This window comes from Seriola dumerili, unplaced genomic scaffold (assembly GCF_002260705.1).
Source record: "Seriola dumerili isolate Sdu_G_001 unplaced genomic scaffold, Sdu_1.0 BDQW01000018.1, whole genome shotgun sequence".
NCBI lineage: Eukaryota > Metazoa > Chordata > Actinopteri > Carangiformes > Carangidae > Seriola > Seriola dumerili.
In genome coordinates, this window is record NW_019174273.1 from 4,162,940 (window position 1) to 4,181,060 (window position 18,121).

At 39.8% G+C, this 18,121-nt stretch overlaps 1 protein-coding gene across 2 annotated transcripts in view; it reads left to right on the forward strand.

The window, feature by feature from the left end:
• Positions 1-18,121, forward strand: part of LOC111232464 (diacylglycerol kinase zeta-like) — a 76,899-nt gene that overhangs the window by 45,541 nt on the left and 13,237 nt on the right. For both annotated transcript variants that reach the window (XM_022760010.1, XM_022760001.1), the window contains exons 25-28: positions 3,507-3,573; positions 8,226-8,266; positions 8,359-8,501; positions 17,381-17,470. In XM_022760010.1, the coding sequence (XP_022615731.1) occupies positions 3,507-3,573; positions 8,226-8,266; positions 8,359-8,501; positions 17,381-17,470 (341 nt within the window). The remainder of the gene's footprint in view (positions 1-3,506; positions 3,574-8,225; positions 8,267-8,358; positions 8,502-17,380; positions 17,471-18,121) is intronic.

An 18,121-nucleotide genomic window follows, 5' to 3' on the forward strand; every position in this document is an offset into this window, starting at 1 on the left:
AGAGTCTTTTAGCTGCTTTTTTTTTTTTTTTTTACAAAATATCACTGAGGAGAGGCTTTGTCTGGACACTGCCATAAAGCCAGATTGGTGGAGAGTGATAGTTTTTCTACTGGAGGTTTTTCTGGAGCTCAGAGAGACCATCAGGTTCTTGGTCCCCTCTCTTCTTCTTGATGTCTCAATCAGCTCTAGAATAACACCTTCATGTAAGAATGATAGCGTGCTCTTGAACCTTCAAAGTTTCTGTATCTTTCCTCAGATCTGAGTAGAGATGTAGTGTTTGGTTATGTCAGCTTCTCAACGGAAACAATGGTTTACTATCAGAAATGTCAGATGGTTTAAGTAACTGAAGCTAAATACAGTCACACAGTGGGAGGAGTTATTTCTGGCGCCTGTTGTCTCAGACAAGTTTAGATGACTCACAGTTACAACTCCTCTATAGACTGGATCAGCATGAAACTGTATTAGAAAATGTCTGGTTCTCTAATAAAAGTCAAAGGTACCAGTAAGTGTACATAAAGACTTTGATGTAAATGTTAGCTTCAACTTCCATGGTGCATTTTGGTGAGAAACATCCAATGACTGAGCTTAAAACTCTGTTAACGTGAGCCATTATCAGAGGGTGGAAGTTGAAGATGATGGTGTTGAGAAAATTGAAACTTACATCATGGTTCTGTTGCCTCTAAGAGGTCTTGTCTCAATGGTAATGGAGGCAGAGGCTCATGGATATTGTAGTATTTACACCCATCTGCCAAAATGATGGATACAAAGTAAAAAGTTGAAATGATTGAAACTAGTGGCCAGAACATGAATCTGTGGTATCTTTAAATTATCTAGGAGAGTCGACTCTTAGCTATAAGCTAACATCCAACTGCTACTGGGAAATGTAGTTCATGTACTAGCATTATAACATGCAGTGTCACTGTTCCCCAACACTGAGCAACACACAGTGTTAAAGTTTCATCCACACCTGTAGAAGAATTTGAACAGGAAGTTCACATTGGGTTTACTACAGGGCTGTTAGATCACACTGATGATAACACAAGAAAGTTAATACAAAGACAAGAAACAACATAAAGTTAGTTAAAAGTCAGAGAGTAAAGTAAATACAAAGAGAAGACAACATAAAGTCAGTTACTGGTCAGAGAGTAAAGTTAGTACAAAGAGAAGAAGCAACAAATAAAATCAGTTAATAGTCAGTAAACGTGTGTTTTAAATGTCAGAGACAGGAGCTCCATCACCTCCATGTTCAGTCCTTGATCTGTGGACAGACCAGAGTCTGACAGGGTGGTCTGGGGGCAGGACTTCACACACAACAGCAGAGCTGAGACCATTTAGTGGAGTGTAAACAAAGAAGATTTCAGCTTTAGTGTACAACAGGGAGGCAGCAGTCTCAGTGATGTGATGTCTGTGTTTGATCTGTTAAAAGTCGAGCTGCAGTGTTCAGGGATAATTAGAGTCTGGATGAAGAAACGTCAGGGTGGAACAAGAATACAACAACATGCAGTAATGAGTGTGAGGATAACTGTGGAGGTCACACACACATATATCCTGAGGTTTCACACAGTACACAACTGATTTTATCTTTTTATTAAACTTTATAAAATAATAATGTGGAGGAAGCTGAAGTCTGTAGTTAAAGCTGACACAGGGACACATCATATGACCATCATGACCATCGTTATCATCATCATTAGAGTCAGAAAAAACTTAATTGAACCCTGCAGGGAAACTGGTTTGTTACAGTTGGACACACACAACGAGGAAAGAGGAAGTAAATAGTTATGATAATAGATAGTGAGGGAAGGTGTGAGGTAGAGTCTCCAGGCCTCTTTCACAACAGCACACAGGAGGTCCAGGTTCAGGTCTCCACTTACTGAGTGAGAGTCTGGTCCAGGTGAAGTCCCTGGAGATCATGCAGAAAGCTCTGGGACATGGAGTCATGACATCCTTCCTAACCCTGTTGTCTCAGTGCTGCAGTTTTTTCTTATTTGCTTTGGGGGAAACACACACTCTGAAACTTTACTGTGTTTGCTAATTGTGTTATTTAAGCCCTTCCACATAGGTGGAAGGGCTCTGCCAACAGGAGACTCTGCTAATGACAACGCTCAGAGAGAAACCTGTGACAGATGTTGAACACAGTCAGTCAACATAGGTATGCAGCAGCATGGTGTACATTCTAAAGTAAAGGGACAAGAACCATAGTATTGATCATGTTAATGATCTGATTATGACCTCCCACAGTGGATGAAGAGAGAGGGGACAGGACTGGTGACAGATTACTACTAAATGACTTCATTTATACATCACAGTTCAGGGCGCAGAGGACAGTGATGAACAAAAATAATAAAATTGGTAAAATCTGCAGCAGCACAGTCAGTGAATCAGCTCCATTTAAATAATAGGAGGATGGAGGCTGTGGTGGTGGGTGGTGATGGACATTAACTAGTCCTCTGTTTGGCAGCAAACGATCAGCTGGTGTGGGATGTGAGTGAATGAGATGTATTTACAAAAGCTGAAGCGCTTTACAATTTTTTTCTTTATTTACCTTATTCATTCACACAGTGACATCAGTGTGTGTGTGAGGGGTTAAACTGTCAGGAGCATATTTTAGTTCAGTGGACAGGAGGAGCTGGGACCACATGTTCCTCTATGTTCCTGCCTTGTTTCATTTCAGGACTACGATACAGTTCAGTAGTCTCCTGGTGTCATTCATATTGTAAATTTACTGGAGTTCAGATTTAGCTTTACAAGGTGTTATTTGTGGTTTTGACTTGAAGTCAAGTTGAGGCCTCATCTCAGCTGACCATCATTAGAGACCCACAGTGTGATAATGTGGGACTGTTGTGTATTCAAAAGTTGGACTTTCTTTTAGCCTTTCTGTTTATGCATTCTGTTAGACTTTCTGTTTATGTATTCTGTTAGACTTTCTGTTTATGCATTTTGTTAGACTTTCTGTTAGATATTCTCTTAGCCTTTCTGTCGGACTTTTTGTTAGCCTTGCTGTTAGCCTTCTGATAGACTTTCGGTTACCCTTTATGTTAACTTTTCAGTTAGCCTTTCTGTTAGCCATTCTGTTAGACTTTCTGTTATCCTTTCTGTTTATGCATTCTGTTAAATTTTCTCTTAGCCTTTCTGTCAGACTTTTTGTTAGCCTTGCTGTTAACTTTTCTTTTAGCCTTTCTGTTAGTCATTCTGTTAGACTTTCTTTTAGCCTTTCTATTTATGCATTCTGATAGACTTTCGATTATACTTTCTGTTATCCTTTCTGCTAACCATTCTATTAGCCTTTCTATTAGCCTTTCTGTTAGACTTTCTGTTCACTTTGCTGTTAGCCTCTCTGTTAGCTATTCTGTTAGCCTTTCTGTTAGCTTGTTGGTCCTGTTCTGGAGATAGATAGATCACTATAAACTAAAACTTCCATCCTCAGGTCAGTTGAGCTCATGATCCACTGTCAGACAGTTATCACCTGCTTTGTAACCTTACTACTCTGTCTGTCTGTCATTCAGGAGGAGGCTGCCAAGCCAAAAATCCTTTCCTCACAGAGATTATCTCCAAAGTGGTGTTTCCTTGACTGTAAGTACATCACATTGTTCATCATTTACTCTCCTCACCTGGATCTGCAGGATTTTATGCACTGTCTCTGCTGCCACATGATTGGCTGACTGGATAATTGCATGAATAAGCAGGTGTTCCTAATAAAGTGCTCCTTCACTGTAGATTTAGCTACTTAGTCTGTCACTGTTTTTTTCATGAAATTAACTTGAAAGCAGCTTGAAACAAACAAACAAACAAATATCAAACAGTGACTGGGGTGTTTATTTACCTCACCTGCTGAAGGTAATAGGTGTTTATTTACCTCACTTGCAAAAGGTAACAGGTATTTATTTGATTTATAATTCCCCCCTTCATATATAGAACTGGACATATTTTTGTAAGAAGGCTTGTTTTGATCTGCTCCCATTTGCCCTCTTAAAGTTACTGTATTACACTGCTGATATAAACTCAACACTTCCTTTAACCATTCCAGTTAAGAAGCGTTTCAGCAGACAGAAACCCTTCATTTCTTAACAGGGTTTTATTGTGAAACAATTGCAGACATAGCATATACATCAACAACCAGACAGGATGAAAGGACAAATCAAAGTGGATCAGAATGAATGAATCAAATACTGAGTCATCTGGAACAACAGTGTTGATTAGTCTATATTGTTTTATAAATGGAATTAAAATATTATATTATAATTGTGCATTGTGCTCATCTTGCTTATTATATGACAAGCACCAGAAGTTTATTCACCCTAGTTTTACCCCCCACCTGTATTTGTTCATGTCAACCACTCCTCCCACAAATTTATATGATGTATATTATTTGACAGAGATGACCCACTGAAAACCTATGTATCATATACTATGAATAATTTCATAGAGGAAAAGGAGGTTTTTGTTGTTAAATAAGCTACAAATAAATCCTAATGTATTTCTAACTGTGATAATATCAGAGTAATTCTTTAAATTAACGACTTCACTCAGCCTGTATTAGACCATTGTATATAACACACTTGGACTTTAAACTGCCAGTTGAATCTATTACAGCAGTTTTAAATGCCATTCATCAGTTATGTTAATTCAACAGGCTAGGCTTATTTGAACTGACTCTGAGCACCTGAGTCTTTTTATTCCTGCAGTCAATTGAATCTATCATGAATCTTTTAAACTGTCACACAGATGTCTATGATAGACTCTCAGTCCTGCAGAGTCACATGTTTATTCCCTGTAAACATCAGTGACAACTGTCACAGTGTTTTTATCTGTCCTGTCAAAAATTCACAGTTTGAACAGAAGAGAGAAACATTTTTATTGAGAAATGACAACTTCTCCTGAGAGGACCCAACATCATCTGTAAACCCTCACATTACAGAGGAACACCACGTATAAAACTGTGATGATAAAGTCACTGTAAAAAACAAAAACACACACTGAGTAAAGAAAAGAAACACATTCTGATGCTGGAGAAAACTTTATGCATGAGCAGCGTTGCCCCCACAAACCTGACTCAAACTTTAAGTCACATTAAAATCATTTCTTTAAGAGTAGTGTTTTCCCTCAGGGAGGTCAGGGCAGGTCTGTTGTAGAAGCAGCATGGATCACCTGAAGGTACCTGCCTGGCCCAGAGACCTCTACCGACCTCTACAAACCTCTACAGGTCCCAAAGCTGCTTGATTACTGCACCACCACCTCAGTACAGTATCAGCTGGAGTCTAAATCACTTATTTCATTTAATTCTGAGTTCACATCATGATTTTTTTTAAATAAAGTTTCATCAAATCACCACAGAATAACTGATATAAACTCCAACAGCAGACATTGCTGCTCAAAAGTTTCAAGTGTCAGTTCACAGTTTTTAGATACATGATGTGATTGTGCAGAAACATCTGTTTATAAGAATTACATTTCTGGTAAATATGAGTTGTCTGGAGGCTATAGGACTGAAAATTTACTGATGAACTGTGATGAGGTTCATTGTATTAGCAGCTGAGAGGAGACAACCCACACAGATCACTGTCTCCGTAAACCCACCTCTTCAGTCTCAGTACCAACAGATACTGAAACACACAGGTAAAGACAGTCTCTTAACCCTGACTTGTTTAAAACCTGCAATCTTACTGTAACCAATAGCAACAATGGTCTAAAGGTTACAGGTTTAGACAGTAGGTTATAGTTGAAATTTCTGAGCTGGTTCTCCCTCAGAGTGAGAAAAGCATTATTCATCAGAATCTGTTTGTTGGTGAAAGTCATGAATATTAATATCATACGGCAGCTTACCAAAAATATCACAGAGAGAAACAGTTACACACACACATGCACGCACGCACGCACATATGCACACACACACACACACACACTCACTCTCTCTCTCTTTCTCTCTCTCCCTGGTCCTGGTGGAATTAGCAGAGAACTTGAATCAGGAAAAGATGCAGCTGCACAATGCTCAGTTAGTTTAAAGCACAGATGGTGTTTTTTCTCTGGCTGACTTCAGATTCAGTATTCACACAGGAAAAGGTCTGGTTTTACGACACCCCACAAGACCACGTATGAACCAGGTGTATGACTGGACCGTGGTCTAAGGGCTACACCTCCTTTTACAGGCAGGCACCACTTCACTGAGCCTGTAAATAAACGACTTTCTTTTGTATAATTATTACTAAAGGAGGCAGAGGAATAACTAAACATAAGACACTCCGAGCAGAGAGAGAGAGGGAGGGAGAGAGAGAAGCCAACGCTAACTGCTAAAGAAACGAGCAGATCTGTATAGCATGTAAACAACAGAAACACCAGCAACAGGAATGAGACAATACTCTAACTGCAGCAGAGGAATAAAAGTCCTGTAGGGGGGGGGGCATACACAAATGACCAAATGAGCAGTTGACAGCAGATTTTACTTTCAAAACCTATTTATTGGCTGGCCAGTTGAATATGCTTTTATCGCTACCATTGAACTTTTACAATATATATCTCAGCCATATACAATGCTAAGAAAAATAAATACCTTTGGTTTGTGAAAAATAAATGTTACTTCAACTCTAACCAGTTGAAAATGTAAAAAGTAAAAAATAACTAAAACAATAACATTAAATAAATAAAAATAATAAATAAACATATAAAGATCAGCTAGATGGGGCTGTAGAGTCAGTGGCAAAGTTTGCACCCAGGCTCAGAGCACTTGATTTTCAGCGTTATATAGTTTACACTCACATCACATCTGATTACAAGTGTGAACATTAAAATATTATTTTTTACCTAACCATCATCATTTACGAGTCAGTAAAAGGCTTATGATAGGCTACCTGACTAGCGTCTTCTTCATCTGTTGTCTTTCTCTTCTTAGAGAAGTATCTGAACAAGCTCATCTGAAAATGCAGTCAGCAGTTAATACATAATGACGTGTAGATATTAGCTTAATGCTATCAATTAGTTTACCCAAGTTAGCGTCACTGAGTTGGCTAATAAGTCTACCTCTTCTCCGGTAATTCGCTGCCTTATTCCTCACGACTACACTTCTCTGACTCTGACCTGGTACCTGACGTGATGTCACTTTCAAGGCCGCGCTCTCGCGAGTAATTAACTCCAATAGGATCCCCCAACCACCCCACTCCCTTCCTCCCCTCTCCTCCCCTCCCCCCGCTGTTGCGCTCATCATCACACAGGCTGTGCTGTGAAGGTGGAGAGATGTGGCGGTGGTGCACTTGCGACAATAAAAAAAAAAAAAAAAAAAAAAAGAAATTTGAAGGCGTGGCGGCTATGATTTAGCAGTGGCGGGTCGCCACTGCTAAATGAATGTAGAGGAAACACTGCAGTACTTTAAAACAACAGACAAGAGCGACTCAAAATGAAGCTTCGTACTAAAATACAGCTCTGACCAATTCTACATATCAAACAGAGGGAGTTAGACATAAACACCTGTTCCCTGCTGCAGGTAAATAAAGGCCCTGCCCACTACCTGAGGAATTACAGTAGATTAAAACAGTAGTCATCTGCTGTAAACACCCCCTGAGGATGTCATTGAAACTGTTCATGCCAAATCATTTTGAAAGAGCAATGATTAATGGGTTAAATTGACCTGAGCTCCACCTCCTCACGTCCAAATTACAAACAGAACAGAATCATGTGAAATTCAGTCAAAGTTTTCAACAGTTCATGTCTGAGTTAGCTAATAGCAGTATTTACTGAGCTGTGTTGCCATGGTGAAATAGTCATGTCCCCTCCCTTGTGATATCTGGTTATTTCAATTAGAGATACAATAATACAGTTCAGCCTCTCATTTACCACCACTGACTCATCATTGGTCAGATCAGCAGCTTCAGCAAGGATAGAGCCTCTGTATCTCCAGGACCACATGTTGCCATGGTGACACCCACAGGCTCACAAGGTGAAACAACACCAGTAACACTGTCTCAGCTAGTAAAGATTTAAATTAAGCTAAATTAGAGTGTTTTCATTAAATGACCTAGACTGAAGGTGAACTAATGAAACCAGAGCAGAGCCAGATCACACGTTTACACCACATCTACACCACACCTGTCATAGTCTAAGGTCTCTGCATGTACAGGTGTAAAATTATTTATTGTATGAGAAGCCAACTAATGAACAGTTTTATAATGACAAACCTTTAGTGACAACATTTCATTGGTTCATTGGTTTTCATTGGTTTGTGTTTGTATTTGCAGCTACAACAGCTGATCGTTTCTACAGGATAGACAGAGCACAGGTACGTCTGCCCCACCTGAGCTTTTGTATGATAATTAGTGAAGCTCCACCCACAGCTCAGTGCTGATGAACTAATTGTTCTTCTTCTGTCAGGAACATCTCAACTACGTCTCAGAAATCTCCCAGGAGGAGATTTTTATCCTGGACCCTGAGCTGGTTGTCATGACGACAGTAGGCACGTCCCCCTCATCCATTCCTGACCTGTTTAACTACGCCCCCAGCTTGGGAAACAACAGGTAAGTCAATGTCTCCACTGGTTGAACCTTCACCCTGAAGTGTTACGACTATAGCTCACCTGCAGCGTGGCCTGGAAGCAGGATACGATCATCATATGTTATATGTGGGCATGTCAGAGGATGTGACAATCATGACCAATCACATTGACCACCCTCAGGACCCTCGCCCTAAAGACTAACAGTTCTGCTCAGAGGAAACTGTAGGATTAAATACGAAAACATCAGCTCAGATACACATGATGAAGATCTTACTCACTCATCATCACCGTCTACTGTTCATGATACAGAGATGCTCCATCACCATCTGTGGTTGCACATGAAGGCAGAATAAATCATTAGAATATAAATGTCAGTGACATCACTGGGTCTGCTGGGTCTGATTGGTCGACAAATCTCTGCTTCACAGGAGCCTATAGAGCCTGTTAGAGGGTAAAGCCTGCATGAAGTGGAACTACATAATTCATACTGTGTGTGTGTGTGTGTGTGTGTGTGTGTGTGTGTGTGTGTGTGTGTGTGTGTGTGTGTGTGTGTGTAGGTGTATACATACAGCTCATCATCTTAAAGATCTTTCCTCCTCCTCATGTGAATCTGTAACCTGTTTATGAAAAAACTTCTGTTTGTCTGCAAACATCACTGACATAATAATCTAAAACAGTGTAAAGGAAGCACATGTAGGTTTAGTCCTTATACACCTGTAGACAGATGTTTATGGACATACCTGCACATACTCTGAGGACAGATGTGTTATATTGAGTATTCCATGTATTAATAATGTGGTGTGTTTTGTATGGAGCTGACTGAAGGTAAGTTTGGATGAAGTGATGTTTTCATTGTTGTTTAACCTTTCTTCACACAAAAAAGTTGTTAAAGTGTGTATGTGTGAATAGTGTGAAAGCTCCAGATTCTCTCCATGCAGACACACACACTTTAACTACTCAGCACTGTGTCAATAGTCATACTCTGTGTTCTCTGCAGAGCCTCATTCATGTCACACAGACATCATGGCACACATTAATGTTATGTAACACACCATCATATCTTACAGCCACCACAAAGCACAACACAAGTATTTTTGCTAGTTTCAGACTGAAACAATAACAAATACACTTGTGATCATAGTGTTAAAATGAGGTGTGGTCAGGTGAATTGTTAGGGTTAGAAGCTGGTCTGAAAGTGGCATAGTATTTCACTGTTATTTTAAGGTGCTTTATCCAGAGAGTGATATGCTTCTCTATTGGTGCACATCGTATGTACACTCAGGCAGAGTTTGGTGAAGATGAGCTCCAGGTGTCAGAGCACTATTTATGAGCACTAGGCTCTGCAGAGCAGCTTCTTGGTTACTACCTGGTAATTCCACCACAGTATATCCCATTCATCACCCCCCACCCCTCCAGCATTACTGTATGTTTGGCAGGGGTAGACAGTAGTGAAGTAGTTTTTCTTAAGTATTGTACTTAAGTACATTTTCCGCATATCTGTACTTTACTTGAGTATTCGTTTTTTTTGGGAAACTTATGACTTCTACTCCGCTACACTTAAAAGACAAATATTGTACTTTTGACTCCACTACATTTCTATGAAGTACTGAACTACTCTTACTTTAAAGCAGAGCTTTTAATCAGTGGAGTGAATTTTATTTTATTTTGAAAATGTGATTGACCATACACTGTGCTCATCACAGGAGAAAGATCAATCACAGGCAGTCATGTTTGGCATGTTTGAACCTGTCAGTGTCCTAATGATGGCGATGTTAGGTAAAGGTGAGGCAGAAGATTCTTCACCAGAGACCATGGTCTGATCTGAATCTGTGTTTGAAGGTTAAGAAATAAAGAAAGACTAATTTAGTTTGAAATGTTCGCTGTGTTTACCACCAACAATGGTTCCTCAGTTGTGTTTATATGGCCATTTCTACAGGCTTTATAGAATATTCTACAAGCTTTTTATTCTACAGGTTCTACAAGTAACTCAGTGTATTCAGTTGGTTATTTCAGAGTCATTCAGTTCTGTAAATAGACAATACAACAATGTGTTGACATAAAAAATATGTACTTTTGAATACTTAAGTATTTTTAAAATCAAGTACTCCTGTACTTTAACTCAAGTAAAATTTTGACTGGACAACTTTCACTTGTATTGGAGTAATATTTGATGAGGAGGATCTGTACTTTTACTCAAATATTGATGTTGGGTACTATGTCCACCTCTGATGTTTGGTGAGGGAAAGCCCTTCTAATGAGTCCTTCAACAAAGTCGGTCTGCCCTGGTGCCTCTTCCTCTTCAGTGATCTCACTGTTTAACTGGAGACTGATATTTACAAAGAGCTGTGAGGAGACTCAGCTGCACTGACTTTAACACAGACAGACTGAGGAGGTTACAATCTTTATTATCAGTGTCAAAGAAGAATAACCAATGACTAGAAAATTCCTGGAGAAATTTTGAATGTGCCTGCTACTTGGTGCGTGTACTAAACTCCTTTCGTTTCAATCTGTACATATGACGTTACTTTCAGTTTCATTCATGTCGTAGAGACTAATCCTGACACAGACCTCAGTCACTGCAGTTGTCCCTCAAAAAGCCTTTTGAAGCTGTCATGACTGGCCAAAATAACCTCACACTGATGGTTTCAAACCCAAATTTGTCCCCACTATCATAGCAAGACATGTATACACACATGTACATGCCCTAACAGAAGTTGATCTGCAATAACGCTATACCACTATATCCCCATATAGACGATAGCTTCTAAGATTGAAATTTTATAACCTACCTTCTGCCTGGTTACTGTGTTAGTAGCATCTGCTGAGACCTTAGACCTGCTGTTTGCTATCAGCTTCTGAATTTGTATTGCAGTCTATGGTAGAGCTGCTATGATGGTTAAACAGTTCCTATAGCTCGAAGCTCCAAGTAAATTCAGTGTGTCTGCTGCTTTAATTACTATTGTACTATCCAGTCTGAACTGTAATCTCTCTCTATGAGCACTAGCTGTTCATAACTACTAGCTGCGGGACTAGTTATGCGCCAAACTTCCATACGAAAGATGAATAAGACGAATAAGTATGCAGAAATAGTATATGCCTTTAATGCTATTGCATTGCAGGCACATAATAATAATATATGCCTTCAATGCTATTGCATTGCAGTCTGAAACAGTCATCATCACCATTGTCTACTATTATCTATGTACAGTTTGCGTTTGAGCCTGTGGGAGGGGCTTGGCTCACTCATACTCTGATTGGCCACACAGATCTGAGTCCACTGTGTGTGTGTGTGTGTGTGTGTGTGTGTGTGTGTGTGTGTGTGTGTGTGTGTGTGTGTGTGTGTGTGTGTGTGTGTGTGTAAATACATGAATAATATTTTCCACAGTTTGTTTTCCTTCTCAGAAACAGCCAAGTGTTACTATAACATTAGCTCTGGTTGTGTGTGTGTGGCACATATCCTCTGCCTCCATATTAAATCCTTTTAACCATATTCACACAGATTAATCCTCACCTACAGGAACCTGTTAGAGCAGCTGTTTGTTGGTGCTCTTTGACACAGAGAAGCTGATTCACAGAGGAAGAGGAGGAGGAGGAAGACTTTCTCTCTTCTCTCTAAGTCTGCTGATATTCTACATTTGCCTCATTGATCCTCAACAAGATCCAAACCAACAGTGTCTTAGCTTCATACTGTGACTTCCCTCTGTGTGTCTAATTTTTTTTTACTGGGATGAAAGTCTGTACAAACTCCTCACAGACATGTAGTTTAATATTTAGAGGCTCAGTTTCCTCAAACAGCTGCTCACTGTAGTTTTTAACAAATTTGGGGACTATTTTCAGCGGCGGATGAACCAAATTTGGTGTCACTCAGTGTCAGTGAGGTCCTCAGACACAGTGGAGCTCTGTGTCTCACTTAGTCCATATGCAAATATAATAAATGTAAATATATTGAATTTCCATATGGAATATATATTTTTATTTTATATATACATCTATATAAAACTTATATATGAAACCTATTAGAAATTAGAACAATTTCATATATTGACACACACACACACACACACACACACACACACACACACACACATATATATATATATATATATATATATACATATATATGCGTATATGCTTATATTGTAGGCAGATGTTACATTAATAGACACGTATATCCATCCCACAGCCTGTCAGTATGTGTTGATATTATAAACAGTAGAGTCTGAGACCAGTTTCCCAGAATGTGAAGTTAGACATGTTTAAAATTAGTTAGTTAACTAAACTCTACTAACAGTCTGAGGCTGTTTGCTTTAGGATCATGTCTCCTCAGTTTAATGATGTGAAAAACATGTTGAATATCCTCAGAACAATAGTGTTAGATGATGCTGATGTAAACCAATGTAAACAGACAGATTAACATTGAGAACAGAATAAACAAAGTAACAGGTACAATGTGAGAACAGCTGAACAACTCAACCTTCTGATCCTAATAACACTTCCTTTTGGCTGTGTGTGTGTGTCTGGTGTGTGTGTGTGTGTGTGTGTGTGTGTGTGTGTGTGTGTGTGTGTGTGTGTGTGTCTGTGCGTGTGTAAGTGTATGTGTGTGCACGTGTGTGCATGTGTGTTGGCGGTCTGATTTGCAATGCTGAGTGCAGCGAGTGGGAGGACGAGGAGGAGAGATGAGGCCGAGAGGCAGGGGCAGAGAGAGGGAGAGCTGGGTTTAGGATGGATGTAGAGAAATGAAATGCACTCGAGAGTCACGCCAATCTGCTGTACTGACACACACACACTCACACACTGTCTCACACAAACAGTGCAGCAGTTTGCCCACGCAGGGCAAGAGGTGAACGTTTTCCCTCCCACTATAATTACCTCTCTCTGCTTGGCCTCTCTCTCCCCCTGTGTCTCTGACAAACACTGAAATACACCTACACACAAAACATTTGTTTTTTTATGATGTTTGTACTGATGCTCTCACACAGTGTCAGTTTACACTGAGCAGCAGTTGAAACGTCACTTACAGAAGACTGATCATGTCAAAGTCACAAGAATCTAGAAGAAATTAAATCAGTGTATTTTCACTCTGTAAGGTTAAAATACTTGATTCATGCGTCAGAGTGAGACTGTCACTGTCACTTTATCTGCTGCTAGACCCTGAGTTGAGTTGTTATGTCGACCGCTCGAGATCGAGAATAAAATGTCATGTTAAACTTGAATCAGAATCTTGGAGGGGCTCAGAGTCATCAGCTCCATGGAAAACAACCTAACACTAAGCTAATTCTGCTGATGAAGACCATGTGATACAATCTGTACAAAGGACGTTACTTTCAGTTTCATTCATGTCGTAGAGACTTATACTGACACTGACCTCAGTCACTGCAGGTGTCCCTCAAAATACCTTTTGAAGCTGTCACGGCCAAGATGACCTCACACTGATGGTTTCAAAACCTAATTTGTCCCCACAACCATAGCAAGACATGTATACACACGTACATGCCCTAACAGAAGTTGATCTGCAATTAAGCTATATCACTATGTCCCCATTAAGCTATACCACTATGTCCATTTTGAGACTCTTATTTTGAAAGTGTCTGTGCTTCTGTGTTTGGCAGTATAAATTGCATAAGGTTTTGTACAACAGAGTCAATAATTCCCTCTTACCATGTTGATACTTTTATTTTGAAGGTTAATCCAATTCGTGGAGATGGTGTTTGTGTGTTTCTGTCTGTGTGTATGTGTGTGTGTTTTTGTGTGTAGCTGTAGAGCTCCCCAACAGAACCTCCAGTAAGTTCTTTTTACCTGGTTGAGACTCTTATTTGGAAGGTGAATATCAAAAAAGTAAGATGGTGTTTGTGTGTGTCTGTCAATGTGCGTGTGTGTATTGTGTGTGGCAGTAGAGCTGTACCATAGAGTCTCCAAAAAGCTTGTGATACCAGGTTGAGACACTTATACAGTTAGTATCCATATGATGGTGATAGAGTTTGTGTGTCTTTTAACCTTCAAGCAGCCCTTTGAAGTTGTCAGGACCGGCCAAAATGACCTCACAATAATGGTTTTTAACCAAAATTGTCCTCACAAGTAAAGAAAGACATGTATACACATGCGAAGAACCACATATCAACACGCACACACAAGTACACGCAAATACACCGTGTTGATTTTTTTTAGAGTTATTCTCATACCTGAGTTAAAACGCTAAGAATCAATTAGTTTAATTGGCCAATCAGAATCAACTTTGCCCATTTCTGCCAAGTAACACCTGCTCCTGAATTTGTATTGCAGTCAATTGGAGAGGTGGAAGGATACTGCATTTGTAACACTTGCTTGTTATGTGCGTGTGCGTGTCTGTGTGTGTGTGTGTGTGTGTGTGTGTGTGTGCGTGTTTATGTGGCTGTGTTTGTGGCTGTGTTTGTAAACATCACAGAGATCAAAGAGCTTCTTAACGATCTGGTTCGAACATCTGGAGACACAGAACTGACACAGATCTGAGTGATTTGGGCTCGGTGAGCCTCTAAAACGACTGCTATCTGTGAAAAAACAGTAACTCCTATCAGAACCATGAGTGGACCATGACTGGCACAAGACACAATTGGTTGATTTCATTGCTGTTCTCACCAGGGAACTGATATATATGACCATCTAAAGATATACAATTAATAATTAATTTAATACATTATTATTATCACCCTATAATATGTTTTCCCCCTCCATCCCCATTTCCAAATGTAACACAGTAACACTTTTACTCAGAAACATTTTGACTTGGTTCTTTCATCTGAGAACATTTTTATACTTGTTTTGCTCTAGCACTGCTCCTTTTAGGAACTTTCACTAACTCAGTAGTTGTTTACATGCTATTCAGATCTGCTAGTTACTTTAGCTTAGCAGTTAGCACTAGCTTCTCTCTCTCTCCCTCTCTGTCCCTCGCTTGGTGTGGTGTTATAACTTCAGTGTAGAGGATTGTGATATTTATTACATCTTCAGCGATGTCTGCTGTCTTTAAGCACAGCTACACTCGCTAACCGTAGCTAACTGCCCACTCTAACTGCCATCCTTGAAAATTTTCCTCCAAAAAAGTCAGACAAGCTCTTTTAAATCCCACAATTTCCACCCTTCATTGACAATTTTTATATCAAAACTTAGATTGTTTTTGTCCAGTATGACCCAGTTTGGGTCTCATTCTGATATCTTTTACAGTTTTTGAGGAAGTGATGGGAGTACCCTCCACCTCTCCCATTGGCTGCAAAACAAATTCAGGAGCAGGTGTTACTGTGCAGAAATGGGCAAAGCTGATTCTGATTGGCTAATTAAACTAATTAATTCTTAGCCTTTTAACTCAGGTATGAGAGCAAATAAAAAAATCAACACAGTGTATTTGCGTGTAATTGATGTGTGGTTCTTTGCATGTGTGTTCACATCTTTCAATAATTGTGAGGACAATTTTGGTTAAAAAACATTATTGTGAGGTAATTTTGGCCAGTCCTGACAACTTCAAAGGGCTGCTTGAAGGTTAAGTTTACGCAGTTCCCAACACCATGTACACATTTACATTGAAAGACACAAACACTCCACCATCAACATATGGATATTAACTGTATAAGTGTCTCAACCGGTAACACATGCTTTTTGGAGGCTCTTTGGTAGACAGCTGTACTGCCACACACAACAATACACACGCACATAGACAGACACACACAAACAACATCTTACTTTTTTGATATACACCTTCAAAATAAGAGTCTCAACCAGGTAAAAAGAACTCACTGGAGGTTCTGTTGGGCAGCTCTACCGCTACACACACACACACACACACACACACACACACACACACACATATTGACAGAAACACACAAACACCCGTGTACATACATGTCTTGCTATGGTTGTGGGGACAAATTTGGGTTTGAAACCATCAGTGTGAGGTTATTTTGGCCAGTCGTGACAGCTTCAAAAGGCTTTTTGAGGGACACCTGCAGTGACTGAGGTCAGTGTCAGGATAAGTCTCTACGACATGAATGAAACTGAAAGTAACGACCTTTGTACAGATTGAAACATGAGGAGTGAAGTACACGTACCAAGCAGCAGGCACAGTCACAATTTCTATAGGAATTTTCTAGTTATTAATATTATTGGAATGTTGCATCCTGCAGCCTTCTGTTGGCTCCATATAAAAATTGTAGTGGATCCGTTCAGCAGCAGCAGAAAAGATGTAGCTACCACACTGTAGCTACCATACTGTAGCTATCATAATGCAGGTTCAACACTGAAGGTACCACACTATAGCTACCACAATGTAACTATCACAATGTAGGTACAACACTGTAGCTACCACACCGTAGCTACCACACCGTAGCTACCACACTGTAGCTACCACACTGTAGGTACTGTAGGTACACTGTCCTAACTGTCCTAACTGTCCTTGCTGCACTCGGTTTCTTCATGCATTGAAGATTGAGAGAGAATTTCACGAACCTTCCTCCTGCTCTGTCTTCAGCCTGTCCTGCATTAATACCCTTCAAAATGCTTCTCTTTCTTTTCATCTACCAGTGCCTTTATCTCATCATGCTCATTATCTTAGTGTTCAGCTTGTTGATTCTTTATCTATAAATGATCCAAACTTACCAGATAAGTGACTGCAGAGAGGTCACACAAAGGTTATGGCTCATAGTTCTAGACCAACATGCATCACTACAGTGGTTCTGCACTTCAGTCATCATTTCATTGTAAGTGCATGAAGTGAATGAACAGACTCCATGGTTCACATTCTCTACAGAACATCTCCATGCCTTCACACCCGGAGCTGTGTGACTATCTGGCCTCAGTGGAGGGAACATTTATTCCTGTCTGTCTCTGATCTGGCTGCAGTTTGCTCTCTGACTGTGTTTCCTCTGTGTTCTCCTGTAGTTCCTCCCAGAGGCAGCGAGTGAACAGTGACAGCTCTGCAGCTGAAGCCTTAACACACAACACAACACCTGTGACCAGCAAACTCAGCAGGTTAGTATGATCTCAGATTGTCACACTCTGTACTGTGTGTCCTCATATGTTCAAGCTGCTGGTTGTATCTTCTTTGCTTTTATCAGTGAAAATAAGATACAAGTACAAACACACTAACAAATATATATAATATAATAACATATGTAATGGCACACAATGGTTAGCAGACAAGTGTAGGATGAAACTGTGATGTTGTATTGAGATAGGGTGGGAGGAGGAGGGCAATAGATTGTATGTGGTTAAGTGTGTCCCATGGTTGTGTCAAACACATTTTAATAACTTCATTGGCTTCAGAAGGTATTCAGAACCCTGATCTAACCCTATGATTAGTGCTAGGATTAGTCCTGTAAGTCGGCCTATGATTGGTCCTATGATTAGCCCTACGATTGGTCTTATGATTAGTTCTATGATTAGTCCTATTTACTCCTATGATTAGTCCCATGATCTAACCCCATGATTAGGCCTATGATTAGGCCCATGATCTAACACCATGATTAGTCCTATGATTAGGCCCATGATCTAATTCTATGATTAGTCTTATGATCTAGACCTATGATTGGTCTATGATTAGTCTTATGATCTAGTCCTATGATATAGTCCTATGATTGGTCCTATTATTGCCCTACAATTAGTCCTATGAATAGTCCTGTG